We start from the raw sequence: 27,112 nt of genomic DNA, 5'->3' as shown, positions 1-27,112 counted from the left end.
GTTTTTGTTATTTCCTTTAAAATGTGAGTCCAATTAAGATCTAGACAACCAGATGAGGGGAATTCCTAACTAGTAAATTAAGTACAAGGGAGGCGCGAAAACCCGCAGATGCTCAGCCCTAAAATAATTGAGTTTGGCACTTCTGGTGTAACCAATAGGGAGATAATTCAACCTGGCCTATCAGAGTGCAAGATGGAGCTACCACCATATTGCTCCTACTACAAGTTGGCGCTACCACCATATTGTCACTTATGGCCCCACGGCTCACCTTGTTCTGGGCGTTGACATTGGCCTCGTGCTCCAGCAGGAGCATAGCGGTGGAGAAGGCAGGGATGCAGGAGGCCAGGTGCAGGGCCGTGTTGCCATTGACGTCCACCAGATTAGGTTCAGCATCATGCTCCAGCAGCGTGGCCACGCAGCGTTCCTGCTGGCACTGCACTGCCTGCCATGGGTACGGAGGAGAGGAACATTAAGATGTTATGCACAAAAACCATCACTCTGACATTTAGAATTAGGAATCACATCAGTTCCATTCATGACATTTCTATCTGCAACAATCCACAAAGTTTGCCATTGCAAGAATTTCGCAAAGGTTAAAGGTTCTAGATTATAGTGATACTAATTTATCAAATTGCAGCTGCCACTACCACTCTTCGAGGGAAGCAGAAATTAAAGAGAAAACTTTACAGACGTCAACTATATTGTTGACGATGCATTCACTCTATGGATACATGACATCATTCTGGTGAGCAAGGCTTTGTCAGTATTGTAGAGCATCAAGTAAGGACAGAAGAGAAGCTGCATGTATCTAATTATAGACAAGTTGACAAACAAATTGCCTACCAAATAGTGCTGCTCAGTATACCGAAACGTTGGTACTTTTTCGATACCAGGACATTAAAAACTGTTCGGTACTAGAATTTGGTACTTCAGTCAAATGTGTCTCACAGATCAAGCCTGTCTATCAGCTCAGCCGACCCCTTATTATAGTAAGCACCGTGCCTGCTCCACTTAACCATTGCTAGCTTGCAATGGGAGTCTTGGCTGCATCATGTTAACTTCTTTGTAGCGTAGAATGTAGAAACGCGTAGAGTGTAGAAACTATTACTGTTCAAAAAACAACATCCATACAGGCTAGAACACTTTACAATGGAAGAAGATACATAGCTTCCAGCTAACTTTCCTTGCTAGTTCAAATAACATTTTATTTGTCACATGCTCCGAATACAACAGGTGTAATGCAAGCCCTTAACCAACAATGCAGTTAAGAAAAATACCCCAAAAATAAGAAATAAAAAAGTAATAAATAATTAAAGAGCAGCAGTAAAATAACAAAAGCGAGGCTATATACACGGGGTACTGGTACAGAGTCAATGTGCGGGGGCACCGGTTAGTCAAGGTAATATATAGTTATTAAAGTGACTTACGCATAGATAATAACAGAGAGTAGCGGCAGCGTAAAGGGGGGAGGAGCAATGCAAATAGTCTAGGTAGCCATTTGATTAGCTGTTCAGGAGTCTTATGGCATGGGGTTAGAAGCCGTTTAGAAACCTCTTGGACCTAGACTTGGCGCTCTGGTACTGCTTGCCGTGCAGTAGCAGTGTTGAGACTTCTAGCTCACTCAGGAAAATAAAAATATATAAATAGATAAAAGAGAATTAAATGGGGAACGAGTGATTTCTTTAAGTTTCTTAGATGCTCAGATATGTTACGTTATGTGCGCATGCGCAGCTTCACTAGGACTTAAATTACAGCACCTGGTCATCACTTCACCGCAGACAATCATCAGGAGCACACAGCCCGTTGGTATGTAACTGCGAACTACTCAGTCTAGCATTAATGTTTAAGTCACTTATATGTTTGTGCACTGAACGTTTACCTCACTGTGTCGGTGTTAGTTGGCCGGGAGTAACTTGTAGCTCGCTGGGTGCGGTAGCTCAGCGACCCAGATGCTATAGAGCATTAGGCTATTATTATCATCCATTTGCATTGTGCTGATTGTTCGGAGCACTCTGCTGGTTTCTGGTGGCGGTGGTGATAGCGGTGGTTTGGTTCGGTGATCCATGGTGGAGTGCCGCATTATGTTGCGTTTGTGCGTGTGTAAATCCTTTGGACGAGGCATGGGTTCTGTGTCCTGTGACAGCATCCATAACAACCTGTGACGGCAGAGTCACTGTGCCCATGCTCCTCTGGCGCTGGGCATTCTGGGTGCTGTTTAAGCCAGATTTGCCACATCTTTGATGGTGTTGCAGGCTTATTTGATTTTCATGATTTACATTATTATTATATTACTTGAATAATATATTATTATAATATATCTGAATAATATATTGTCATTATTTGTTGTATTTCAGGTTTATGACCTGTGGTCATTTGATTTAAAATAAAATTAAGGACAAAACACGAGTCATGACATTGTGTGCTTCCTGGTGAGCATTTTCGGAGGGCTAAATAACTAAAAATCCGAACAAGCAGAGAGAACAGTCTATGACTAGGGTGGCTGGAGTCTTTGGCAATTTTTAGGGCCTTCCTCTGACACCGCTTGGTATAGAGGTCCTGGATGGCGGTTAGCTTGGCCCCAGTGATGTACTGGGCAGTACGCACTACCCTCTGTAGTGCCTTGCGGTCAGAGGCCGAGCAGGTGACATAGCAGGCAGTGATGCAACCAGTCAGGATGCTCTCGATGGTGCAGCTGTAGAACCTTTTGAGGATCTGAGGACCCATGCCAAATATTTTCAGTCTCCTGAGGGCGAATAGGAGTTGTCGTGCCCTTTTCAACTGTCTTGGTGTGTTTGGACCATGATAGTTTGTTAGTTATGCAGACGGCAAGGAACTTGAAGCTCTCGACCCGTTACACTACAGCCCCGTCGATGTGAATGGGGGCGTGCTCGGCCCCCCTTTTCCTGTAGTCCACGATAAGCTCTTTAGCCTTGCTCACGTTGTTGGAGAGGTTGTAGTCCTGGCACCACACTGAAATCTCTGACCACCTCCCTGTAGACCGTTTCATTATTGTTGGTGATTAGGCCTACCACCATTGTGTTGTCGTCAAACTTAATGATGGTGTTGGAGTCGTGCCTGGCCATGCAGTCATGGGTGAAAGGGGAGTACAAGAGGGGACAAAGCACTCTTATTTCAGCTCACGAAACATGTGGCCAACACTTTACATGTTGCGTTTACATTTTTGTTAAGTACATTTATTTGCTATGTCGTAGCTAGGTACTAAAGATAAATATTACTTTACTGAACAAAAATATAAACTTGGTCCCAAGTTTCGTGAGCTGAAATAAAAGATCCAAGAAAATGTTCAAAAAGCACAAAAGCTTATTTCATCCCTGTCAGAAAGTGAGTCTTTCTTCTTTGCCAAGATAATGCATCCACCTAGCAGGTGTGAGATATCAAGAAGCTGATTAAACAGCATAATTTCACAGGTGCACCTTGTGCTGAGGACAATTAAAGGCCACTCTAAAATGTGCAGTTTTGCCACACAACGCCGCCACAGATGTCTCAAGTTCATGGAGCGTGCAATTGGCATACTGACTTCAGTTATGTCCACCAAAACTGTTGCCATAGAATTGAATGTTAATTTCTTTACCAATAAGATGCCTCCAACGTCCAGACATATCACCCATTGAGCATGTCGGGGATGCTTTGGATCGATGGGTACGAGAGCGTGTTCCAGTTCCCGTCAATATCCAGCAACTTCACACAGCCATTGAAGAGGAGTGGGACACCATTCCACAATCAACAGCCTGATCAACTCTATGCGAAGGAGATTTCACGCTGCATGAGGCAAAATGGTGGTCGCACCAGATCCTAACTGGTTTTCTGTTCCACGCCCCTACATTTTTTTAAGGTATCTGTGACCAACAGATGCATATCTGTATTCCCATTCATGTAAAATCCATATAGTCGATCCTAATGAATTTATTTCAACTGACTGATTTCCTTATATGAACCATAACACAGTAAAACCTTTGAAATTGTTACATGTTGCGTTTATATTCTTGCTCAGTATAAAAGTATTGTTCCTGTATAGTATCGGAGCCCATGTACAGCGCCTTTTCTCTCACCCATCTACACACAATACCCCATAATGACAAAGTGAAAACAGATTTTTTGAAATATGTCAGCTCTGCTTCTAGCTCCTAAGCAACTTTGCAGTATTAGTTTTTTGTGCATCATTTCTTACATTATTAGCCCAGAACGTTTTTTCTGTTATTACATACAGTCGGAAATAACTTGTGGACAACAGAGCGGCGAAAACTCACCAGCATTACAAATTTCCCCGAATTGGATTCTTTGTTCTTACCCGCCAGGGAAATTGCACTTATCCCAGAGGCTGCTCCAAGTCGCCACCGGCGGAGAAAAGGTATTCGGAGTGGACTTCTAGTCTGACTCAGGAGGCGTGCACACCATCCACCACTTCCGAGTATATTACTCGTTAATGTTCAGTTTCCGGACAATAAAGAAGATGAGCTCATACTATCCCCGTCTATACAGCCAGCTGGGTTCTCAGTTCATCACGCAGACAGGAATAAAGAACTCTCCGGGAAGAAGAAATGCGGGGGTGTATGCTTCATGATTAACTACTCATGATGTTGATGGGTTCTGACTTCTAAACTTGAAAATATTAAATATCCTTATTCATGTCACTGCGGGAGAGAGTGAGGAACGTTTACATTCTATCAGAACATATTGTTGTTCGACATTGGTCTATGGAAAGGAAAAGGGCCACAGTCTGGTACAAGTCAACAGCACAGCCGTAAGTTGGGGAGGAGTGAGGAATTCGGGCTGAGGTCAGGTCAGATGAAGAACAGATAACACTAAAGTCCTGTATAGCAACAGAGGTGTATTGGCTGTTCAGATGTGTAAGGAGGAGACTTCACAAAGGAGGAAGGGTTAAATACCAGAGCTTCTGTGAATATGTCTTTGTTTCTTCAGCTGTTTGACCCATTGGGTGAATAAACTTGGTTTGAGCGTTTCATAGTTGTCTGTGAATTTTTACTCCATTTACTTTAGAACCAAACAGTGTGATTGTGATAACATACAGAAACTCAAGTCATTTTGTTCACCCGACCTAGAATACCTCACAATCAAAATGCCGAACGTATTACCTCCAAAGAGAATTCTCTTTCGTTTTAGTCACAGCCGTGTATATTTCCCCTCAAGCTGATACCACGACGTACCTCAAAAAACTACACTGGACTGTGCGCAAATTGGCAACTATATATCCTGAGGACGCATTTATTGCAAATGGGGATTTTAACCTCTCTAGGGTATGTGGGACGAAATCGTCCCACCTACTCAACAGCCAGTGGATTCCCGTGGCGCGATACTCAAATACCTTAGAAATGCTATTACTTCAATTTCTCAAACATATGACTATTTTACACCATTTTAAAGACAAGACTCTCGTTAATCTAACCACACTGTCCAATTTCAAAAAGGCTTTACAACGAAAGCAAAACATTAGATTATGTCAGCAGAGTACCCAGCCAGAAATAATCAGACACCAATTTTTCAAGCTAGCATATAATGTCTCATAAACCCAAACCACAGCTAAATGCAGCACTAACCTTTGATGATCTTCATCAGATGACACTTCTAGGACATTATGTTATACAATACATGCATGTTTTATTCAATCAAGTTCATATTTATATCAAAAACCAGCTTTTTACGCAAACTTCCGGTGAATTTACTAAATTACTCACGATAAACGTTCACAAAAAACATAATTATTTTAAGAATTATAGATACAGGACTCCTTTATGCAATCGCTATGTCAGATTTTAAAATAGCTTTTCGGCAAAAGCACATTTTGCATTATTCTGAGTAGATAGCTCGCCATTACGGGCTAGCTATTTTGACACCCACCAAGTTTAGCCCTCACCAAACTCAAATTTACTATAAGAAAAATTGGATTACCTTTGCTGTTCTTCGTCAGAATGCACTCCCAGGACTTCTACTTAAATAACAAATGTTGGTTTGGTTCAAAATAATTCATAGTTATGTTCAAATATCCTCTGTTTGTTCATGCGTTCAAGACACTATCCGAAGGGTGACGCACCCGACGCGTTTCGTGACAAAAAAAATCTAAATATTCCATTACCGTACTTCGAAGCATGTCAACCGCTGTTTAAAATCAATTTTTATGCGATTTTTCTCGTAAAAAAGCGATAATATTCCGACCGGGAAACCTTGTTTTCGTTCAAAGACGAAAAAATAAAAACATGGTGTCGGCTCGTGCACGCGCCCCCAGTCTCATTGTTCTCTGATCGACCACTATCCAAATGCGCTACTGTTTTTCAGCCTGGGCCTGCAAAGGCATCATTCCCCGTTCTGCCGCCTTCTGAGAGCCTATGGGAGCCATAGGAAGTGTCACGTTACAGCAGAGATCCTCAGTTTTCAATAAAGAGAGTGTAGAAGGCCAAGAAATGGTCAGAGAGGGCTCTTCCTGTAAGGAATCTTCTCAGGTTTTTGCCTGCCATATGAGTTCTGTTATACTCACAGATACCATTCAAACAGTTCTAGAAACTTTAGGGTGTTTTCTATCCAAATCAAACAATTCTATGCATATTCTAGTTTCTGGGCAGTAGTAATAACCAGATTAAATCGTACGTTTCTTACCCGGCCGTGCAAATACTGCCCCCTACCCTAGAGAGGTTAACAAAGCAAATGTGTAAAACGCTACCGAAGTTCTTTCAAAAAATGTAAAGAAAGCAATCCAATGTCATTTGTTGCCCAGACTTTTCTGCAAAGGACACTCAAGTCTTGAGAAAACAATACACTAATATTGCAGTTAGCCATGACAGCCTTTATAATAGAACGCTTGTGACCACATACATCTACAGTTGAAGTAGGAAGTTTACATACACCTTAGCCAAATACATTTCAACTCAGTTTTTCACAATTCTTCACATTTAATCCCAGTAAAAATGCCCCGTCTTAGGTCATTTAGGATCACCACTTTATTTTAAGAATGTGAAATGTCAGAATAATAGTAGAGAGAATGATCTATTTCAGCTTTTATTTCTTTCATCACATTCCCAGTGGGTGAGAAGTTTACATACACTCAATTAGTATTTGGTAGCATTGCCTTTAAATGGTTTAACTTGGGTCAAACGTTTCAGGTAGCCTTCCACAAACTTCCCACACTAAGTTGGGTGAATTTTGGCCCATTCCTCCTGACAGAGCTGGTGTAACGGAGTCAGGTGTGTAGGCCTCCTTGCTCACACACACTTTTTCAGTTCTGCCCACAAATGTTCTATGGGATTGAGGTCAGGGCTTTGTGATGGCCACTCCAATACCTTGGCTTTGTTGTTCTTAACCTCTATGGGCTAGCGTCCCACCCGTGGTGCACTCCATCAACAGCAGGTGCATTTCAAGAGCGGCAAATTTGAATCCAAATAAATGTCAAAATTCAAATTTTTCAAACATACAACTATTTTACACCCTTTGAAAGAAACATCTCCTTAATCTAACCACGTTTTACGATTTCAAAAAGGTTTTACGGCGAAAGCATACATTTAGAGTATGTTAGGACAGTACATTTACAAGAGTTGTGTGTAATGTTTTGTCAATTCAAAGACAGGGTCACCAAAACCATAAAACCAGCTAAAATGATGCACTAACCTTTTACAATCTCCATCAGATGACACTCCTAGGACATTATGTTAGACAATGCATGCATTTTTAGTTCTATCAAGTTCATATTTATATCCAAAAACAGCGTTTTACTATGGCATTGATTTTGAGGAAATCGTTTCCCTCCAATAACCGGCAGTCAAGTCAGCGCCACAAATTAAATAATTAAAATTAGAAAACATTGGTAAAATATTATATTGTCATTTAAAGAATTATAGATTTACATCTCTTGAACGCAATCAACTTGCCAGATTTAAAAATAACCTTACTGGGAAATCACACTTTGCAATAATCTGAGCACTGCGCCCAGAAAAATACGCGTTGTGATACAGACTAGACGTCATGTTGGGGAGATCTAAAATCGAAAATACTATGTAAATAATCCATTACCTTTGATTCTCTTCATCAGATGTCACTTCCAGGTATCACAGGTCCATAACGAATGTAGTTTTGTTCAAAAAAGCTCATCATTTATGTCCAAAAATCTCCGTCTTGTTAGCACATGATCTAAGCCCGCCGGACTTCACTTCATGAACGAGGGGAAAAAATATATTTACGTTCGTTCAAACATGTCAAACGTTGTATAGCATAAATCATTAGGGCCTTTTTTAACCAGAACATGAATAATATTCAAGGTGGACGAATGCATTCTCTTTTATAACGTATTGGAACGAGGGTACCCAACATGAACTCGCGCGCCAGGTGTCTAATGGGCCATCATCGTTCCATGGCTCTTGTTCGGTCAGATCTCCCTCCAGAAGACTCAAAACACTTTGTAAAGGCTGGTGACATCTAGTGGAAGCAATAGGAAGTGCCAAAATATTCCTCAGCCCCTGTGTTTTTCAATGGCATAGGTTTAAAGGTAATACAACACATCAGGTATCCACTTCCTGTCAGAAAATGTCTCAGGGTTTTGCCTGCCAAATGAGTTCTGTTATACTCACAGACACCATTCAAACAGTTTTAGAAACTTTATAGAGTGTTTTCTATCCATATATAATAAGTATATGCATATTCTAGTTACTGGGTAGGATTAGTAACCAGATTAAATCGGGTCCATTTTTTTATCCAGCCGTGCAAATACTGCCCCCTAGCCCCAACAGGTTATAGCCATTTTGACACAACTTTGGAAGTATGCTTGGGGTCGTTGTCCATTTGGAAGACCCATTTACGACCAAGCTTTAACTTCCTGACTGATGTCTTGAGATGTTACTTCAATATATCCACGTAATTTTCCTGCCTCATGATGCCATCTATTTTGTGAAGTGCACCAGTCCCTCCTGCAGAAAAGCACCCCCATCACATGATGCTGCCACCCCCAAATCAAATCAAAGTTAATTTGTCACGTGCACTGAATACAACAGGTGTAGACCTTACAGTGAAATGCTTACTTACAGGCCCTAACCAATAGTGCAAAAAGGGTATTAGGTGAACAATAGGTAAATAAAGAAATAAAAAACAGTAAAAAGACCAGTAGTGAGGCTATATACAGTAGAGAGCCTACATACAGGCACCGGTTAGCCGGGCTGATTGAGGTAGTATGTACATATGGTTAAAGTGACTATGCATATATGATAAATAGAGAGTAGCAGCAGCATAAAAGAGGGGTTGGGGGGGACCCATGCCAAATCATGTCAGTCTCCTGAAGTGGAATAGGAGTTGTAGTGCCCTTTTCAACTGTCTTGGTGTGTTTGGACCATGATAGTTTGTTAATGAAAATAGCCCGGGAAGCCATTTGACTACCTGTTCAGGAGTCTTATGGCTTGGGGGTAAAAACTGTTGAGAAGCCTTTTTGTCCAAGACTTGTCACTCCGGTACCGCTTGCCATGTGGTAGTAGAGAGAACAGTCTATGACTGGGATGGCTGAGGTCTTTGACAATTTTTTAGGGCCTTCCACTGACACCTCCTGGTGTAGAGGTCCTGGGTGGCAGGCAGCTTAGCCCCAGTGACTGGGCCGTACACACTACCCTCAGCAGTGCCTTGCGGTCGGAGGTTGTTATTCTGGCACCACCCGGCCAGGTCTCTGACCTCCTCCCTGTAGGCCTCTGACCTCCTCCCTGTAGGCGGTCTCGTCATTGTCGGTGATCAGGCCTACCACTGTTGTGTCGTCTGCAAACTTGATGATGTTGGAGTCGTGCCTGGCCATGCAGTCATGGGTGAACAGGGAGTACAGGAGGGGACTGAGCACGCACCCCTGGGGGCTCCAGTGTTGAGGATCAGTGTGGCAGATGTGTTGTTGCCTACCCTTACCACCTGGGGGCAGCCCATCAGGAAGTCCAGGATCCAGTTGCAGAGGGAGGTGTTAAGTCCCAGGATCCTTAGCTAGGTGATGAGCTATGAGGGTACTATGGTGTTGAACGCTGAGCTGTAGTCAATGAATACCACTCTCACATAGGTGTTCCTTTTGTCCAGGTGGGAAAGGGCAGTGTGGAGTGCAATAGAGATTGCATCATCTGTGGATCTGTTTGGGCGGTATGCAAATTGGAGTGGGTCTAGGGTTTCTGGGAAAATGTGTTACCAGCCTTTCAAAACACTTAATGTCTACGGACGTGAGTGCTACGGGTCTGTAGTCATTTAGGCAGGTTGCCTTTGTGTTCTTGGGCACAGGGACTATGGTGGTCTGCTTGAAACATGTTGGTAGGGACAGGTTGAAAATGTCAATGAAGACAACTGCCAGTTGGTCAGCACATGCCCGGAGCACACGTCATGGTAATCTGTCTGGCTCCGCAGCCTTGTGTATGTTGACCTGTTTATAGGTCTTACACACGTCGGCTACGAAGAGCGTGATCACACAGTCATCCGGAACAGCTGATGCTCTCATGCACACCTCAATATTGCTTGCCTTGAAGAGAGCATAGAAGTGATTTAGCTCATCTGGGAGGCTCGTGTCACTGGGCAGCTTCCGGCTGTGCTTCCCTTTGTAGTCTGTAATAGTTAGCAAGCCCTGCCCTATAAGACGAGTGTCGGAGCTGGTGTAATACGATTCAATTGAAGCCCTGTATTGATGCTTTGCCTGTTTGATGGTTCGTCGAAGGGCATAGCAGGATTTCTTATAAGCTTCCGGGTCAGAGTCCCAAACCTTGAAAGTGGCAGCTCTACCCTTCAACACAATGCGAATGTTGCCTGTAATCCATGGCTTCTGGTTGGGGTATGTACCTACAGTCGCTGTGGGGACGACGTCCTCAATACACTTATTGATAAAGCCAGTGACTGATGTGGCGTACTCCTCAATGCCATCGGAAGAATCCCGGAACATGTTCCAGTCTGTGCTAGCAAAACAGTCCTGCAGTTTAGCATCCACTTCACCTGACCACTTTTTTTATAGACTAGTGCTTCTCACAAATCACTGGTGCTTCCATACATGAAGGGAACATTTCGGCATTTGCTGTATGGTTAGTGAGAAAGTCCATATTGCAAATGTACGGTCCCTTACTAGACGTCCACGAACGTTTGTAAAATTCGCGGACGGCGTCGGGCCGTGCACCGGGGCCGGATCTTCCGGAAAGTCATCGAACGGAGTCTCTTGGACATCTGCTTTCCGTTTTATAAAACTTTCAAATGTTGGTCATTTCTCACCTGTCCCGGATTATACCACAGGAGGGCGAATGGAATCATATTGCAAATGTAACAAACATCACCAATCACGACGTGGCCTTTGCTCCTAAACGGAAAAGACTTCGAAGACGAAACTTGGTGAGCATTAGTTTGGCATAATGGGCAGTTGGCCCCGAACAAGATGGAGTCGAGGCCTCAACGCTTTTTGAGTTAAGGCCATTTTTCTGGGATTAAAGGTCAAAAATTAAAATAGAGCGCTAATTTGACCGCTTCACGTCAAAGTACATGAGCCTACGGTGTCAGGAAAAAAAGAACCAGACATTTATCATTTAAGAGAAATCGTACAATGTACAATTGGTGATATTCAAAAAAATGATTTTTTTTTTTTTTAACGATACAGATCCAGTTGCAGCGTGTTCAGATGAATCCGTTAAGGCAGGTTTCGGAGCTCTGTGAGATTTCTGTGATTTTCTGAAACAACACGCACTCGTTCAACCCTCTGTAAATAAGTCAGAGGGTTTAACGTAAAGACTTAAAACTCAATATTCTATAAGAGCCTAACCCAAGGAGGATATGTGTTCACTTTCATCTTCCTGTGTCAACCAGAAGTGCCTTAAAATGGTGTCATAGGGACTGTTTCGAAGGGTTAAAAAAAGTCAGATCTTTCCACAACTTCATGTGTGTGATCAGGCAACCCTCATGAACTGTAAATCAGTCATTTATCCCATCAGATGTCAAAGAAAGGCTCTCACACACACACACAGCAAGGATGGAGTGACACAGTGCGGTGCTTAAAGACACACAGAGCCTGCAATGGCATTACCATTATCTCTAGGCTGTGCCGAGTTCAACGAGATGCCCCGCTTGACCGTAGCTCGCTCGGTCTGAGCGCAGCGACCGTGAGAAAAAGTAGGCCCAAAAATGAAGCCTGGCCCTAAATTTCAAGTGCTTTTGGGTGACAGCGAGAGAACCGATAGGGTTAGAAGCACAATTCGACCTCAGGAATGTTCCTGAGGTCCTCCCGGGCTGTGCAAGCCTAACCTTGACCATGTGGCATTAACCATTAACAGTTAAAAGAAGGTGTTTACATCAAAAGGTTTGCAATGACTTCTCTCCCCATAGGAATACATTGCCTATTCCCCTTAATTCAACCTGAAGCCTATGTGAGTTATGAATGCCTTATGAACCTGTCTTCCATGACATACCATCAGGCCACTATGAGGTCTACCTGTGTCGATTCTAAGCTTCCTGGAGCACCCGGAAGTGGTTAAAAACACCCTAAAAGTGTTTTTCTATAACCAGCCTGCAGTTTGTGAAAATCACTGCATTCAACCCTATGTAGATCAGTCAATTCTTAACGTAAAGACTTTAAACTCAGGATTCTGTAATAGCATACCCCAATCAGGATATGTGTTTACTTTCAGCTTCCTGTGCCAACCGGAAGTGCCTTCAATATGGGTCACAGGGGCTGTTTCGAAGGGTTAACCTCTCTGGGCTAGGCGGGACGAATTCGTCCCACCTACTCAACAGCCAGTTGAATCCCGTGGCGCGTTATTCAAATACCTTAGAAATGTTACTACTTCAATTTCTCAAACATATGACTATTTTACAGCATTTTAAAGACAAGACTCTCGTTAATCTAACCACACTGTCCGATTTCAAAAAGGCTTTACAACGAAAGCAAAACATTAGATTATGTCAGCAGAGTACCCAGCCAGAAATAATCAGACACCCATTTTTCAAGCTAGCATATAATGTCACATAAACCCAGAAGACAGCTAAATGCAGCACTCACCTTTGATGATCTTCATCAGATGACAACCCTCCGGTGAATTTACTAAATTACTCACGATAAACGTTCACAAAAAGCATAACAATTATTTTAAGAATTATAGATACAGAACTCCTTTGTGCAATCGAGGTGTCCGATTTTAAAATAGCTTTTCGGTGAAAGCACATTTTGCAATATTCTCAGTAGATAGCCCAGCCATCACGGCTAGCTATTTAGACACCCACCAAGTTTAGCCCTGACCAAAGTCAGATTTACTATTACAAAAGTTTGATTACCTTTGATGTTCTTCGTCAGAATGCACTCCCAGGACTTCTACTTCAATAACAAATGTTGGTTTGGTCCAAAATAATCCATCGTTATATCCAAATAGCGGCGTTTTGTTCGTGCGTTCTAGACACTATCCGAAGTGTAAATAAGGGTCACGAGCATGGCGCAATTCGTGACAAAAAAAAAAATCGAAATATTCCATTACCGTACTTCGAAGCATGTCAACCGCTGTTTAAAATCAATTTTTATGCCATTTTTCTCGTAAAAAAGCGATAATATTCCGACCGGGAATCTGCGTTTAGGTAAACAGAGGAAAGAAAACAAAGCATTCGGTCGACGCGGGCACGCGCCTGAGTCTCACAGTACTGTAACCAGCCACTACCCAAACGCGCTACTTTTTTTCAGCCAGAGCCTGCAAAGCCACGATTCAGCTTTTTGCCGCCTTCTGAGAGCCTATGGGAGCCGTAAGAAGTGTCACGTTATAGCAGAGATCCTCAGTCTTCAATAAACAGAGGCAAGAAGAACGACACCTTGTCAGACAGGCCACTTCCTGCATGAAATCTTCTCAGGTTTTTGCCTGCCATATGAGTTCTGTTATACTCACAGACACCATTCAAACAGTTTTAGAAACTTTAGGGTGTTTTCTATCCAAAGCCAATAATTATATGCATATTCTAGTTACTGGGCAGGAGTAGTAACCAGATTAAATCGGGTACGTTTTTTATCCAGCCGTGTCAATACTGCCCCCTAGCCCTAACAGGTTAAAAAAGTCAGATCATTTCAAAACTTCATATGTGTGACTAGGTAACCCTCGTGAACTGTAAATCAGTCATTTATCCCATCAGATTTGTAAAAAAAAAAAAAACACACACACAGCTAGGACATAGTGACACAGTGTGGGGCTTAGAGATATACAGTGCCTGCAATAGTTACCTTCGTTCGAACGATCAAAGAACCGTCAGACCTAGATCTCTGAAAAACTTTAGAAACCTGTTCTAGAGCTCAAGTCGATAGTGCACGGTGAGTTATGTGGCTCGAGAAAAAGCCTGGTACATTTGCAATATGTTGAATTCATTTTGACCATCACGAAAATGGCGACATTTAGAAATGTCCCAGAGTCGCAAGACTAGGTGCATTGAAACCGCCTCGGCCCATAGAGACGGACCCCAACGTTTCTGTCCGATAGCTCATTCAAGGTCCCTGTAGCAACGCCCGGAAAAAGTGGATTTTCAGCACCAATTAAGGTCGTTGCTCGGGCACCGAATGACCTATCGAGCCAAAACTTGGGATTCGGGGGTCGCCTCACATAGGCCTACACATAATGTCAGAGCTGGACCCGCAGCTAGAACGTAACTATGTGTTTTATGGTTTTTTATAGTTTAAACTGAAGGCGCTGTGAATTATGGGCCTGCTCTGACATATGTTATAGTTGGCTTCTAAACGAGTTGGAAAAAGTGGATTTGGTGTCAGATGGTATCAGTTTGGTGTCAGAATGACATCTAATTGACTGATGGACGCTGACTTGCTGGGTGACGAGCAATGGAGAGGAACCACAGTCACTGCCCGGCCATCCCGAGTTCATCGGGCCAGTCATTTTTGCATTTCTGCAGTTTTTTTGAGCATGTCAAATTCGTGATGGTAATGGTCATTTTGGACGTTTTTCAAACGGACAAACATCCTGATTTGGCACATTCAATACTTTCATACATGTATAATTGACAAAAAAATTCTTGGACATTTCATTTGGACATTTCTAATGGCATTTGGCAAAAAAAATGAAAAGTCACTGTTGACTTCCTATGAAATCATATTCCAAATGCACAAAACATATGCCTTATGTACAAGCAAAAACAAACAAAAAAATGATGTCAATAAAATATGTCAAAAGTATGTTCATACAGCTCTTATACATGTGTAATTGACAACAACAAAAAATCTAACATTTCAAAAAACGGTCCAGAAAGCACTTTAAGGGGGTGATAAGTTTTCAAATAAAAAAATACTTTTTTCAAAATTTGACTCTTGGGGGTTGACTTGTGTTATATTTGCAATAAGAAAATCCACGGTGCAGCGCGCTCGCCATCTATAGGATTTTTGGGGTGTGACACTTGGCATTTGCCATATGAAATTTGCAATATGATTTGGATGAATGTGGACCAAATTGGGTGGTATTGGCATTAGGGTGAATGATTCGTGCGGTGCCAATATGTTCCCATTCATTTTTGTCCATTTCATGGGGGTCTTCCCTTAATACTTTAATTGTTGCTTGTAAGCAGGAATCAGGAGGATAGAATTGTGGTCGGATTTACCAAATGGAGGGCGAGGGAGAGCTTTGTACACGTCTCTGTGTGTGGAGTACAGGTGATCTAGAATTTCTCTCTCTCTGGTTGCACATTTAACATGTTGAAAGAAATGAGGTAGAACTGATTTAAGTTTCCCTGCATTAAAGTCCCCGGACACTAGGAGTGCAGCCTCTGGGTGAGCGGTTTCCTGTTTTCTTATTTCCTTAACCTGTTATGGATAGGGGGCAGTATTTTCACGGCCGGATAAAAAACGTACCCGATTTAATCTGATTATTACTCCTGCCCAGAAACTAGAATATGCATATAATTATTAGCTTTGGATAGAAAACACTCCAAAGTTTCTAAAACTGTTTGAATGGTGTCTGTGAGTATAACAGAACTCATTTGGCAGGCCAAAACCTGAGAAGATTCCTTACAGGAAGTGCCCTCTCTGACCATTTCTTGGCCTTCAACACTCTCTTTATTGAAAACTGAGGATCTCTGCTCTAACGTGACACTTCCTACGGCTCCCATAGGCTCTCAGAAGGCGGCAGAACGGTGAATGATGACTCTGCTGTCTCTGGCTGAAAAACAGTAGCGCATTTGGATAGTGGTCGTTCTGAGAACAATCAGACTGGGGGCCGCATGCACGAGCCGACACCATGTTTTTATTTTCAGTCTTTGAACGAAAACAACGACTCCCGGTCGGAATATTATCGCTTTCTTACGAGAAAAATCGCATAAAAATTGATTTTAAACAGCGTTTGACATGCTTCGAAGTACGGTAATGGAATATTTTGAATTTTTTTGTCACGAAAAGTGTCGGGCCCGTCACCCTTCGGATAGTGTCTTGAACGCACAACAGAACGCCGCTATTTGGATTTAACTATGGATTATTTGGAACCAAACCAACATTTGTTATTGAAGTAGAAGTCCCGGGAGTGCATTCTGACGAAGAACAGCAAAGGTAATCCAATTTTTCTTATAGTAAATTTGAGTTTGGTGAGGGCTAAACTTGGTGGGTGTCAAAATAGCTAGCCCGTGATGGCGAGCTATCTACTCAGAATATTGCAAAATGTGCTTTCACCGAAAAGCTATTTTAAAATCGGACATAGCGATTGCATAAAGGAGTTCAGTATCTATAATTCTTAAAATAATTGTTATGTTTTTTGTGAACGTTTATCGTGAGTAATTTAGTAAATTCACCGGAAGTTTCGGTGGGAATGCTAGTTCTGAACGTCACATGCTAATGTAAAAAGCTGTTTTTTTATTATTTCTGGATGGGTACTCTGCTGACATAATCTAATGTTTTGCTTTCGCTGTAAAGCCTTTTTGAAATCGGACAGTGTGGTTAGATAAAGGAGAGTCTTGTCTTTAAAATGGTGTAAAATAGTCATATGTTTGAAAAATTTAAGTTCTCGGATTTTCGAGAACTTCGTATTTCGCGCCACGCCCATCATTGGATATTGGAGCAGGTGTTCCGCTAGCGGAACGTCTAGATGTAAGAGGTTAAACAGCTGACTGAATGCGGTCTTAGTGCCAGCATCCGTCTAACTCTCTAGGCAAGTAGTGTGGTCTGCAATTTATCACAAGATACTCTACTTCAGGCGAGCAAAATCTAGAGACTTCCTTAGATTTCGTGCACCAGCTGTGGTTTATGAATATGCACAGACTGTGTGCTGTTCTATCTTGCCGGTGCAGAGTACATCCCACTAGCTGAATATCCATGTCATAATTCAGCCACGATTCCATGAAAACTGTAATATCTTATGTTTTGATGTCCCGTTGGTAGGATATTCATGATCGTATCTCGTCTGATTTATTGTCCAATGATTGCACGTTGGCGAGTAATATTGACGTAACGGCAGCTTTCCCACTCGCTTTCTGCGGGTCCTAACGAGGCACCCCGCTCTGTGTCTTCTGTACCTGCGTCTCTTCCTCTTGCAAATAACTTGGATGTTGGCCTTGTTGGGTTTTCGGAGAATGCCCTGTGCGTCCTGCATGTTGAAGAAAAAAATCTTTGTCTAATCCGAGGTGAGTGATCGCTATCTTGATATCCAGAAGCTCTTTTTTGCCTCAAGATACGGTTGCAGAAACATTATGTACAAAATAAGTTACAAATAACACTATCACAATTCCAGTGGGTCTGTCTCCTAGAGATGAACGTACTTTGGTGCGAAAAGTGCAAATGAATCCCAGAACAACAGCAAAGGATCTTGTGAAGATGCTGGAGGAAACAGGTACAAAATAATCTATATCTACAGTAAAACGAGTCCTAGATCAACATAACCTGAAAGGCCGCTCAGCAAGGAAGAGGCCACTGCTCCAAAACTGCCATAAAAAAAGCCAGACTACGGTTTGCAACTGCACATGGGGACAAAGATCGTACTTTTTGGAGAAATGTCCTCTGGTCTGATGGGGGAAAAAAATATAACTGTCTGGCCATAATGACCATCGTTGTGTTTGGAGGAAAAAGGGGGATTCTTGCAAGCCGAAGAACACCATCCCAACCGAATTTTTACTCTGATTAAATGTCAGGAATTGTGAAAAACTGAGTTTAAATGCATTTGGCTAAGGTGTATGTAAACTTCCGACTTCAACTGTATATACTGTATTCTATTCTACAGTATTTAGTCAATGCCACTCTGACATTGCTCACCCTAATATTTATACATTTCTAAATTCCATTATTTTACATCTAAATTGTGTATTGTTGTGGGTTGTTAGATACTACTGCACTTTTGGAGCTCGGAACACAAGCATTTCATTACACCTGCAATAACATCTGCTAAATATGTGCACGTGACCAATAAAATTTGATGTATGTCAAAACTGTAACTCGGCCACTCAGGAACATTCACTGTCTTCTTGGTAAGCAACTCCAGTCTAGACTTGGCTTTTTAGGTTATTGTCCTGCTGAAAAGTGAACTCATCTCCCAATGTCTATTCAAAAGCAGACATCCAGGTTTTCCTCTTGGATTTTGCCTGTGCTTAGTTCCATTCCATTTCTTTTTTATCCTGAAAAACTCCGTAGTCCTGAACAATTACAAGAATACGCACAAAATGATGCAGCCACCACTTTGAAAATATGGAGAGCGGTACTCATTAATGTGTTGTATTGGATTTGCCCCAAACATAACACTATGTATTTAGGACAAAAAGTGAATTGCTTTGGCACATTTTTTTGCCTTGTTGCAAACAGGATGCATGTTTTGGAATATTTGTATTCTGTACAGGCTACCTTCTTTTCACTCTGTCAATTAGGTTAGCGTTGTGGAGCAACTATACTGTTGTTGATCCATCCTCAGTTCTCTCCCTTCACAGCCATTAAACTCGAACTGTTTTAAAAAGTCACCATTGGCCTCATGGTGAAATTCATGGGAGGTTTCCTTCCTCTCCGGCAACTGAGTTAGGAAGGACACCTGTATCTTTGTAGTGACTCCATTTTAAAATAAGCAAAATGTGGAACAAGTCAAGGGGTGTGAATACTTTCTGAATGCACTGTATCTAAATGCAAATCAAATTGTGCTTGAAAGGAAAGATTCACTTCCCAGTGTGACCTAATGAATACCAGGTGTAAATGTATATGGAAGACTCACAGGTAATACATAAGAATTAGGCTACACATAAGCCTATCATCTCAGCAACATGTCTGAATTGAGATGGCCAATCAACTATCATATTCTATCCTCACATCGTTTTGAAAAATGCTGGATTCTTCCATCCACTTACAAAACAAAAATAGGACACAGTACCTTCATCAACGGGGATCTGTTTTGATTGTCGCATAGGTTGAGCTTGGCTTTGCTCTCAACCAGGAACTGGACCACGTCTGTATGTCCATTGGCACAGGCAATGTGAAGTGCTGTTCTGAAATGTGAACAAGGGTGACATAAGTGGCAAACAGTCCTTTGGCCCTCCATTTCAAGTCATTGCATCACAATTTCTGGTTGCACTGGTGCGAGTTGCACATTCTACCTAGTCCCCATCAAATCAAAACAACTTATTATTAAGAGGATAAAACCTTGAATTTGTTCAACAGTAAAGTGCATTATCCTCCTGTAAAGTGCATTATGATTCCTGTAATAAAAAAAGTGTCTGTCCTGCCACTGTGCATGCCTGTTTCGTTGCCCCTCACTCTCTCTCCCCCCTCGTGTGCCCCTCGTGATTGCATAACATTTCAAAATGTTATTCCAGGAAAAAAAACACCTTTGGAAGCAACTAAAAGTCCATATTAAAGAGGAGGGTCTCAGCTTTGTGTAGGAATAAATATACTGAGCTCAAACCACATTAATTTACAATCGAGATATTTGATATGGCTTTCAAATAGGAAATTGCACATCGGCAATCGCGAGTGTACTAGGTCTCATTGCAAAGTTTTTTTTAAGGATATTACATGCCTACTAGCAGTTTATAATTGTTTTATTTAACTAAGCAAGTAAGTTAAGAACAAATTCTTATTTACAATGACAGCCTACCAGAAGGCAAAAGGCCTCCTGCGTGGATGGGGGCTGGGATTAAAAATAAAAAATGTAATAAAAATATAGGACAAAACACACATCTCGACAAGAGACACCACAACACTACATAAAGAGAGTAGTAAGAGTAAGTGTTATATTTAGAGTAAACGATCTAGCTAATGTGTTGAGTTTCCACTCCTAAGGTGGTGAATTAGCACATATTGAATTAGGCCTATAAATATTATTAGTGCACATAAAGATGAAGGCAAATAAATCTATTGAACCAAAAAATCTGAAAATTCTGGAGCCCTATTTTGAGAGTAAAATACAGCCTAATTGTCAACCCAAAATTCAAGACAATCACTGGATTAGGTTGCATATGAAACTATTTTGAATCATGCACTTCTGCTTGGACATGATATTCAATACATAAATAAATCTCAAAAGTATATTACACTTCTTAATAAAGCATTGTGAATGACTATAATGAATTTATAAGATGATTAAAATGTATTATATTGTGCGACGCTGCAGATTTTTTACTTTTTGGTGTGCCACCAAAGTATGGGCTGGTGCCACCAACTGAAAAAGTAGGGGAAAATGTTAGTCTGGAGCCCTGCAAAAGCCACGAAATGTTGTCACTCCAGCTTGATTTGTAGCTACACTTAGGCTACACCATGCACGTATAAAGTGGTTTAAAGTTAAGAACACAAAGCAACAAGAGTGAATGAAAGAGAGCATCTTTTATACAACCTCATACAAGTTATTTATATTTTCTCACACACACACACACACACACACACACACACACACACACACACACACACACACACACACACACACACACACACGTTCAAAAGTTTGGACTAACTTAGTAATGTCCTTGTTTTTTAAAGAAAAGCACATTTTTTTGTCCCTTAAAATAACATCAAATTGATCAGAAAAACAGTGTAGACATTGTTAATGTTGCAAATTACTATTGTAGCTGGAAAGAGCAGATTTTTTATGGAATATCTACAAGGGACCCATTATCAGCAAGCATCACTCCTGTATTCCAATGGCACGTTGTGTTAGTTAATTCAAGTTTATCATTTTAAAAGGCTAATCGATCATTAGAAAACCCTTTTGCAATTATGTTAGCACAGCTGAAAACTGTTGTGCTGATTAAAGCAGCAATAAAACTGGCCTTCTTTCAACTTAGTTGAGTTTCTGGAGCATCAGCATTTGTGGGTTCAATTACAGGCTCAAAATGGCCAGAAACAAAGCACTTTCTTCTGAAACTCATCAGTCTATTATTTTTCTGAGAAATGAAGGCTATTCCATGCAAGAAATTGCAAAGAAACTGAAGATCTCGTACAACGTTGTGTACTACTCCCTTCACAGAATAGCGCAAGCTGGCTCTAACCAGAATAGAAAGAGTGGGAGGCCCCGGTGCACAACTGAGCAAGAGGACCTGTACATTAGTGTCTACTTTGAGAAACAGACGCCACACAAGTCCTCAACTTGCAGCTCCATTAAATAGTACCCGCAAAACACCAGTCTCAACGTCAACAGTGAATTGGCAACTCCGGGATGCTGGCCTTCTAGGCAGAGTTCCTCTCTCCAGTGTCTGTGTTCTTTTGCCCATCTTAATCTTTTTATTGGCCAGTCTGAGATACAGCTTTATCTTTGCAACTCTGCCTAGAAGGCCAGCATCCCGGAGTCACCTCTTCACTGTTGACGTTTTTATATTTGAGATTCTTTAAAGTAGCCACCCTTTACCTTGATGACAGCTTTACACTCAATGTAAAAGCAACAGTACATTTTCATATTTTGGCCATTATACTTTGATTTGGTTTTATCCAAATATCATCCAATTTCATGAAAAACATGATTTTGACTGTTCAAAAATAGCATATAAAGGATAAACTGTTCTGCCTGCTGCAAGCACAGGGACATGGATAGAAGTATCCTAAAGCTTAAGGACAGTGACAGAACGGGTTTGCTAGAGCTAGCCTACTGAAATAGGGTGGCAGTATGAGTAAGTAGTCTAAGTAGCCTCATCTGGTATCTGTGGCACGAGGTACCTTGATCTACAAATTCACCCCCTGCCCTGGACAGAACGGTAGTCTATCGCAGGTTGGTAGAGACTGGAGAAGTCATACTCCAACACTTGTCACACATACAGTACATTACACAAGGACTGTCTAAGTACAGACCTCAGAAAGTAACAGTGGCAATACCAGCTACTAACTGGTAATAGTCTCATCTTTCATACCTGTTCTCCTTATCAAGCTGATTGATGTCATTCTTCTTGGCCAGCTGCTTCAGTTTGGCCAAGTCACCCCCATAAGCAGCCTTGTGTACCTTTCCAAGGTCCTTCTCCTTCAAGTCATAGCCCACAGACAGCACACTCCCAGTGTCCGAGGTGTTAGGTGAGAATCCTTTCTTTTTCTTGGTGAAGTTGAATATCTTCTTCATTGTATATGGTGGTTGCCCAGATGACAGTTAGCAGACTGCATTGCCTTTGGCCTTCACTACCTAACACTGAGGTGCCGCCGGGGGATCACCACAGCAGGCGTCTTTCCCATCCCTAAAAATAAAGCCCAGCAAATCGGATTAAATCATGTCAAAGTCGAGAGAAGGTTGCTGCTGCACCATCGCCGTTGCAAAGACTGAGACGAAGAACTCGCATCAAACGTACTGTATATAGCTACAGTACATTTCAGTTCAATTAGCAGCTAAAAAGCCATAGCGATTTTTGGTGCATGGGTTGTCATTAATAGGTCACCATATTGGTCTTCAGATTATGCTTATTTGTATGCTGCATACGATTTGACAGGAGATCGTAGTACACATTGGCCATGACAAATAAATGTACTGCTAAAATAATACGATAATGGCATCGTGCACAACAACACAGTTGATATATTCTATAACCAAGGCTAGCTAGCTAACGTTAGCTAACAGCTGGATATAAGATTGTGGTTACACACGCTCAAGATGTCATGTGACGTTGACAGATCAAGCATATAGATCCGTCCTTATCTTGACTAGTAACTTTAGTAGAATATCAAAACACCAATATTAACATAACATTTTTCAACCGGCATTAAGCCATATTAAAAGAGCATGGCTTGCAGGAAGATAATTCACTAGAACCGATGTTATTTTGGATGGCTCACTCGCTCACTGTCATTACAGTCAGGAAGGAACGTTGATCCAGTCTGTTACCAAGGCGGCTATCCACAAATATCAGCAACAAGTATCAGAAAAACAATGTTACGTCCATGTTCAAATTATAATATTTTTGTTCATTTCACATGAGCAAATATTACATATCTAGCAATTTCAAGTCGATTCATACAGTTTTAACACATAATAACATTCAATCAGGTAAAAACCGATTCACACTTTTTTCCTGGGGTCTAAAGAAGCAATTCAGTTGGCTAGTTAACTATGCAAACTATCATTAACGCGTTACCAAGCCGTAATCGCACCCAAAGTCGTCACCTCCCAAACGTGCAGCAACCGCGACTTTTACATTAGTAACGGAGTCAGCACAGGCAAAGCAAAAATGTTAGATGAATCCGGTAGTTGGTCCCAAGCTAAATCAATAAATTACATTATTGTTTTGTGCTACTAAGGTAGCTAAACAACCTACAATTAACAAGCTAACGTTAGCTAGTTCCGAGAGAGAAGTGATTGTAAAAAAATGTATATCTACAGTAGCTAGCTAGGTAGTTACTGGTTAGCTAATGTGTATTTAGTTAGCAGACTGCCCTGCGCGCTATCGTGGCTGTTGCATGTTAGCTGGAATTAATTTCACTACAAAATTTGCATGCAGAAAAAAGGTCTAATTTAGATAGTTAGCTAGCTTGATAGACACAAAATGACCTGTTGATCGCTCCTGCTACCAGCTGCTTCTTCTTCTTCTTTGGGATTGGGTTTGCGGACCGCAGCCAACTGAAATTTGCATACAACGCCACCTACTGTACAAAATCATGAATTTCCATGTTTCTTGACATCGTTTCTCGTCGGGTGATTGGTTGAGCTTTCGTGAGTGCGTGATGTCACAAATATGCTCTACCAAGGCGTCTGTTTACATTTTACATTTACATTTTAGTCATTTAGCAGACACTCTTATCCAGAGCGACTTGCAAATTGATGCATTCACCTTATGATATCCAGTTGAACAACCACTTTACAATAGTACATCTATATCTTTTTTTTTTTTGGGGGGGTTAGAAGGATTACTTTATCCTATCCCAGGTATTTCTTAAAGAGGTGGGGTTTCAGGTGTCTCCGGAAGGTGGTGATTGACTCCACTGTCCTGGCGTCGTGAGGGAGCTTGTTCCACCATTGGGGTGCCAGAGCAGCGAACAGTTTTGACTGGGCTGAGCGGGAACTGTGCTTCCGCAGAGGTAGGGGGGCCAGCAGGCCAGAGGTGGATGAACGCAGTGCCCTTTGGGTGTAGGGACTGATCAGAGCCTGAAGGTACGGAGGTGCCATTCCCCTCACAGCTCCGTAGGCAAGCACCATGGTCTTGTAGCAGATGCGAGCTTCAACTGGAAGTCAGTGGAGTGTGCGGAGGAGCGGGGTGACGTGAGAGAACTTGGGAAGGTTGAACACCAGACGAGCTGCGGCGTTCTGGATGAGTTGTAGGGGTTTAATGGCACAGGCAGGGAGCCCCGCCAGCAGCGAGTTGCAGTAAGCCCAGTCAAAACTGTTCGCTGCTCTGGCACCCCAATGGTGGAACAAGCTCCCTCACGACACCAGGACAGCGGAGTCAATCACCACCTTCCGGAGACACCTGAAACCCCACCTCTTTAAGGAATACCTAGGATAGGATAAAGTAATCCTTCTAACCCCCCCCCCTTAAAATATTTAGATGCACTATTGTAAAGTGGTTGTTCCACTGGATATCATAAGGTGAATGCACCATTTTGTAAGTCGCTCTGGATAAGAGCGTCTGCTAAATGACTTAAATGTAAATGTAAATGTAATCCAGACGGGAGATGTCAAGTGCCTGGATTAGGACCTGCGCCGCTTCCTGTGTAAGGCAGGGTCGTACTCTGCGAATGTTGTAGAGCATGAACCTACAGGATTGGGTAACCGCCTTGATGTTAGCGGAGAACGACAGGGTGTTGGCCAGGGTCACGCCAAGGCTCTTAGCACTCTGGGAGGAGGACACAATGGAGTTGTCAACCGTGATGGCGAGATCATGGAACGGGCAGTCCTTCCCCGGAGGGAAGAGCAGCTCCGTCTTGCCGAGGTTCAGCTTGAGGTGGTGATCCGTCATCCACACTGATATGTCTGCCAGACATGCAGAGATGCGATTCGCCACCTGGTTATCAGAAGGGGGAAAGGAGAAGATTAATTGTGTGTCGTCTGCGTAGCAATGATAGGAGAGACCATGTGAGGATATGACAGAGCCAAGTGACTTGGTGTATAGCGAGAATAGGAGAGGGAGAGGCCTAGAACAGCCCTGGGGGACACCAGTGGTGAGAGCACGTGGTGCGGAGACGGATTCTCGCCACGCCACCTGGTAGGAGCAACCTGTCAGGTAGGACGCATTCCAAGAGTGAGCCGCGCCGGAGATGCCCAACTCGGAGAGGGTAGAGAGGAGGATCTGATGGTTCACAGTATCAAAGGCAGCAGATAGGTCTAGAAGGATGAGAGCAGAGGAGAGAGAGTTAGCTTTAGCAGTGCGGAGAGCCTCCGTGACACAGAGAAGAGCAGTGTCAGTTGAATGACCAGTCTTGAAACCTGACTGATTTGGATCAAGAAGGTAATTCTGAGAGAGATGGCAAGAGAGCTGGCCAAGGACGGCACGCTCAAGAGTTTTGGAGAGAAAAGAAAGAAAGGATACTGGTCTGTAGTTGTTGACATCAGAGGGATCAAGTGTAGGTTTTTTGAGAAGGGGTGCAACTCTCGCTCTCTTGAAGACGGAAGGGACATAGCCAGCGTTCAAGGATAAGTTGATGAGCGAGGTGAGGTAGGGGAGAAGGTCTCCGGAAATGGTCTGGAGAAGAGAGGAGGGGATAGGGTCAAGCAGGCAGGTTGTTGGGCGGCCAGCCGTCACAAGTCGCAAGATTTTATACAAAATATTGTATAACATCCCTAAAATATATAAATAACAAATTATCAAAGAAGTGTAAACAGTATTTGTCAAATTGTAACTTGTCTATAACATAATATACTCTTTGGATTTAAACATTATTTGTATTAATTATTTTTTGTTATGTGTGATGTTATGTGTATATTGTTTAGTACAATGTTCGTGTAATGCAAAAAAAATATATATATACAATTTAAATAACAATAAATTATAATGGGTGTGTTGAGCGAAGTGGGAGGATGGGAAGAAAAAGTTCAGTGGCTTGACTGATTGAGGATATGGCGACTATGCGTGAATCTGAAAGTGCAGCAAGTGAAGTGTGTGGAAATTAATTGAAAATAGTGAAATCAAAGAATGGAACAAAATGAGCAAAGGTTGTAGTGGAAGACAAGGATCAGTCTGTAACGATCGTCAAAAGGGGCAGACCAAGGTGCAGCGTGGTACTTGTTCATATTTATATTTATTGCAACTCAGAACACTCAAACAAAATAACAAACAAAGAAAACACGAACGTCACGTTCTGCAGGCTTACTGAGCTGACAAAAACAAGATCCCTGAAGGAGGGAAAAAGGGCTGCCTAAGTATGATTCCCAATCAGAGACAACGATAGACAGCTGCCTCTGATTGGAAACCATACTAGGCCAATCAAAGGGGAAAAAAACATAGAAATATGACACATAGAATGCCCACCCCATGTCACACCCTGACCTAACCAAACAGAGAAAAACGGCTCTCTCAGGTCAGGGCGTGACACGGTCAAATAATTTGTTTTCCATCACTAACAATGATAACCTTGTTCTATCTTCGCCTAGCTAATTTACTAAAGTATTTACTGAAGTATAAGATGCTGATGGCCGTATATATTTTGTCCTGTGCACAAAGTGCAAGTTATATCACTGCCCCTTCAGCCAGTCCTCTAGATACAAAACAATAGACTATGCGTGTGTTTGAGCACACATGGAGTCACACATCTTGAATGCTGTGCAGCATAGAGGTAAAAAGACATACC

At 42.1% G+C, this 27,112-nt stretch overlaps 1 protein-coding gene across 17 annotated transcripts in view; it reads right to left on the bottom strand.

The window, feature by feature from the left end:
• The window catches only part of ankrd26 (ankyrin repeat domain containing 26), a 162,850-nt gene extending 138,873 nt beyond the window's left edge, over positions 1 to 23,977 (bottom strand). For 14 of the 17 annotated variants that reach the window (XM_045688039.1, XM_045688040.1, XM_045688036.1 and 11 more), the window contains exons 1-4: positions 23,880 to 23,977; positions 22,261 to 22,575; positions 19,299 to 19,413; positions 269 to 442 (exon numbers count right to left, since the gene is read on the bottom strand). In XM_045688039.1, the coding sequence (XP_045543995.1) occupies positions 269 to 442; positions 19,299 to 19,413; positions 22,261 to 22,463 (492 nt within the window). In that variant the 5' untranslated portion in view covers positions 22,464 to 22,575; positions 23,880 to 23,977. The other 3 variants (XM_045688029.1, XM_045688030.1, XM_014123892.2) reach the window with 3 other exon arrangements.
• Positions 23,978 to 27,112: the final 3,135 nt, after the last annotated feature.

The sequence above is a fragment of the Salmo salar genome, chromosome ssa10, assembly GCF_905237065.1.
Source record: "Salmo salar chromosome ssa10, Ssal_v3.1, whole genome shotgun sequence".
In the NCBI taxonomy this organism is placed as follows: domain Eukaryota; kingdom Metazoa; phylum Chordata; class Actinopteri; order Salmoniformes; family Salmonidae; genus Salmo; species Salmo salar.
This window is presented reverse-complemented; position numbering and strand designations above follow the sequence as displayed.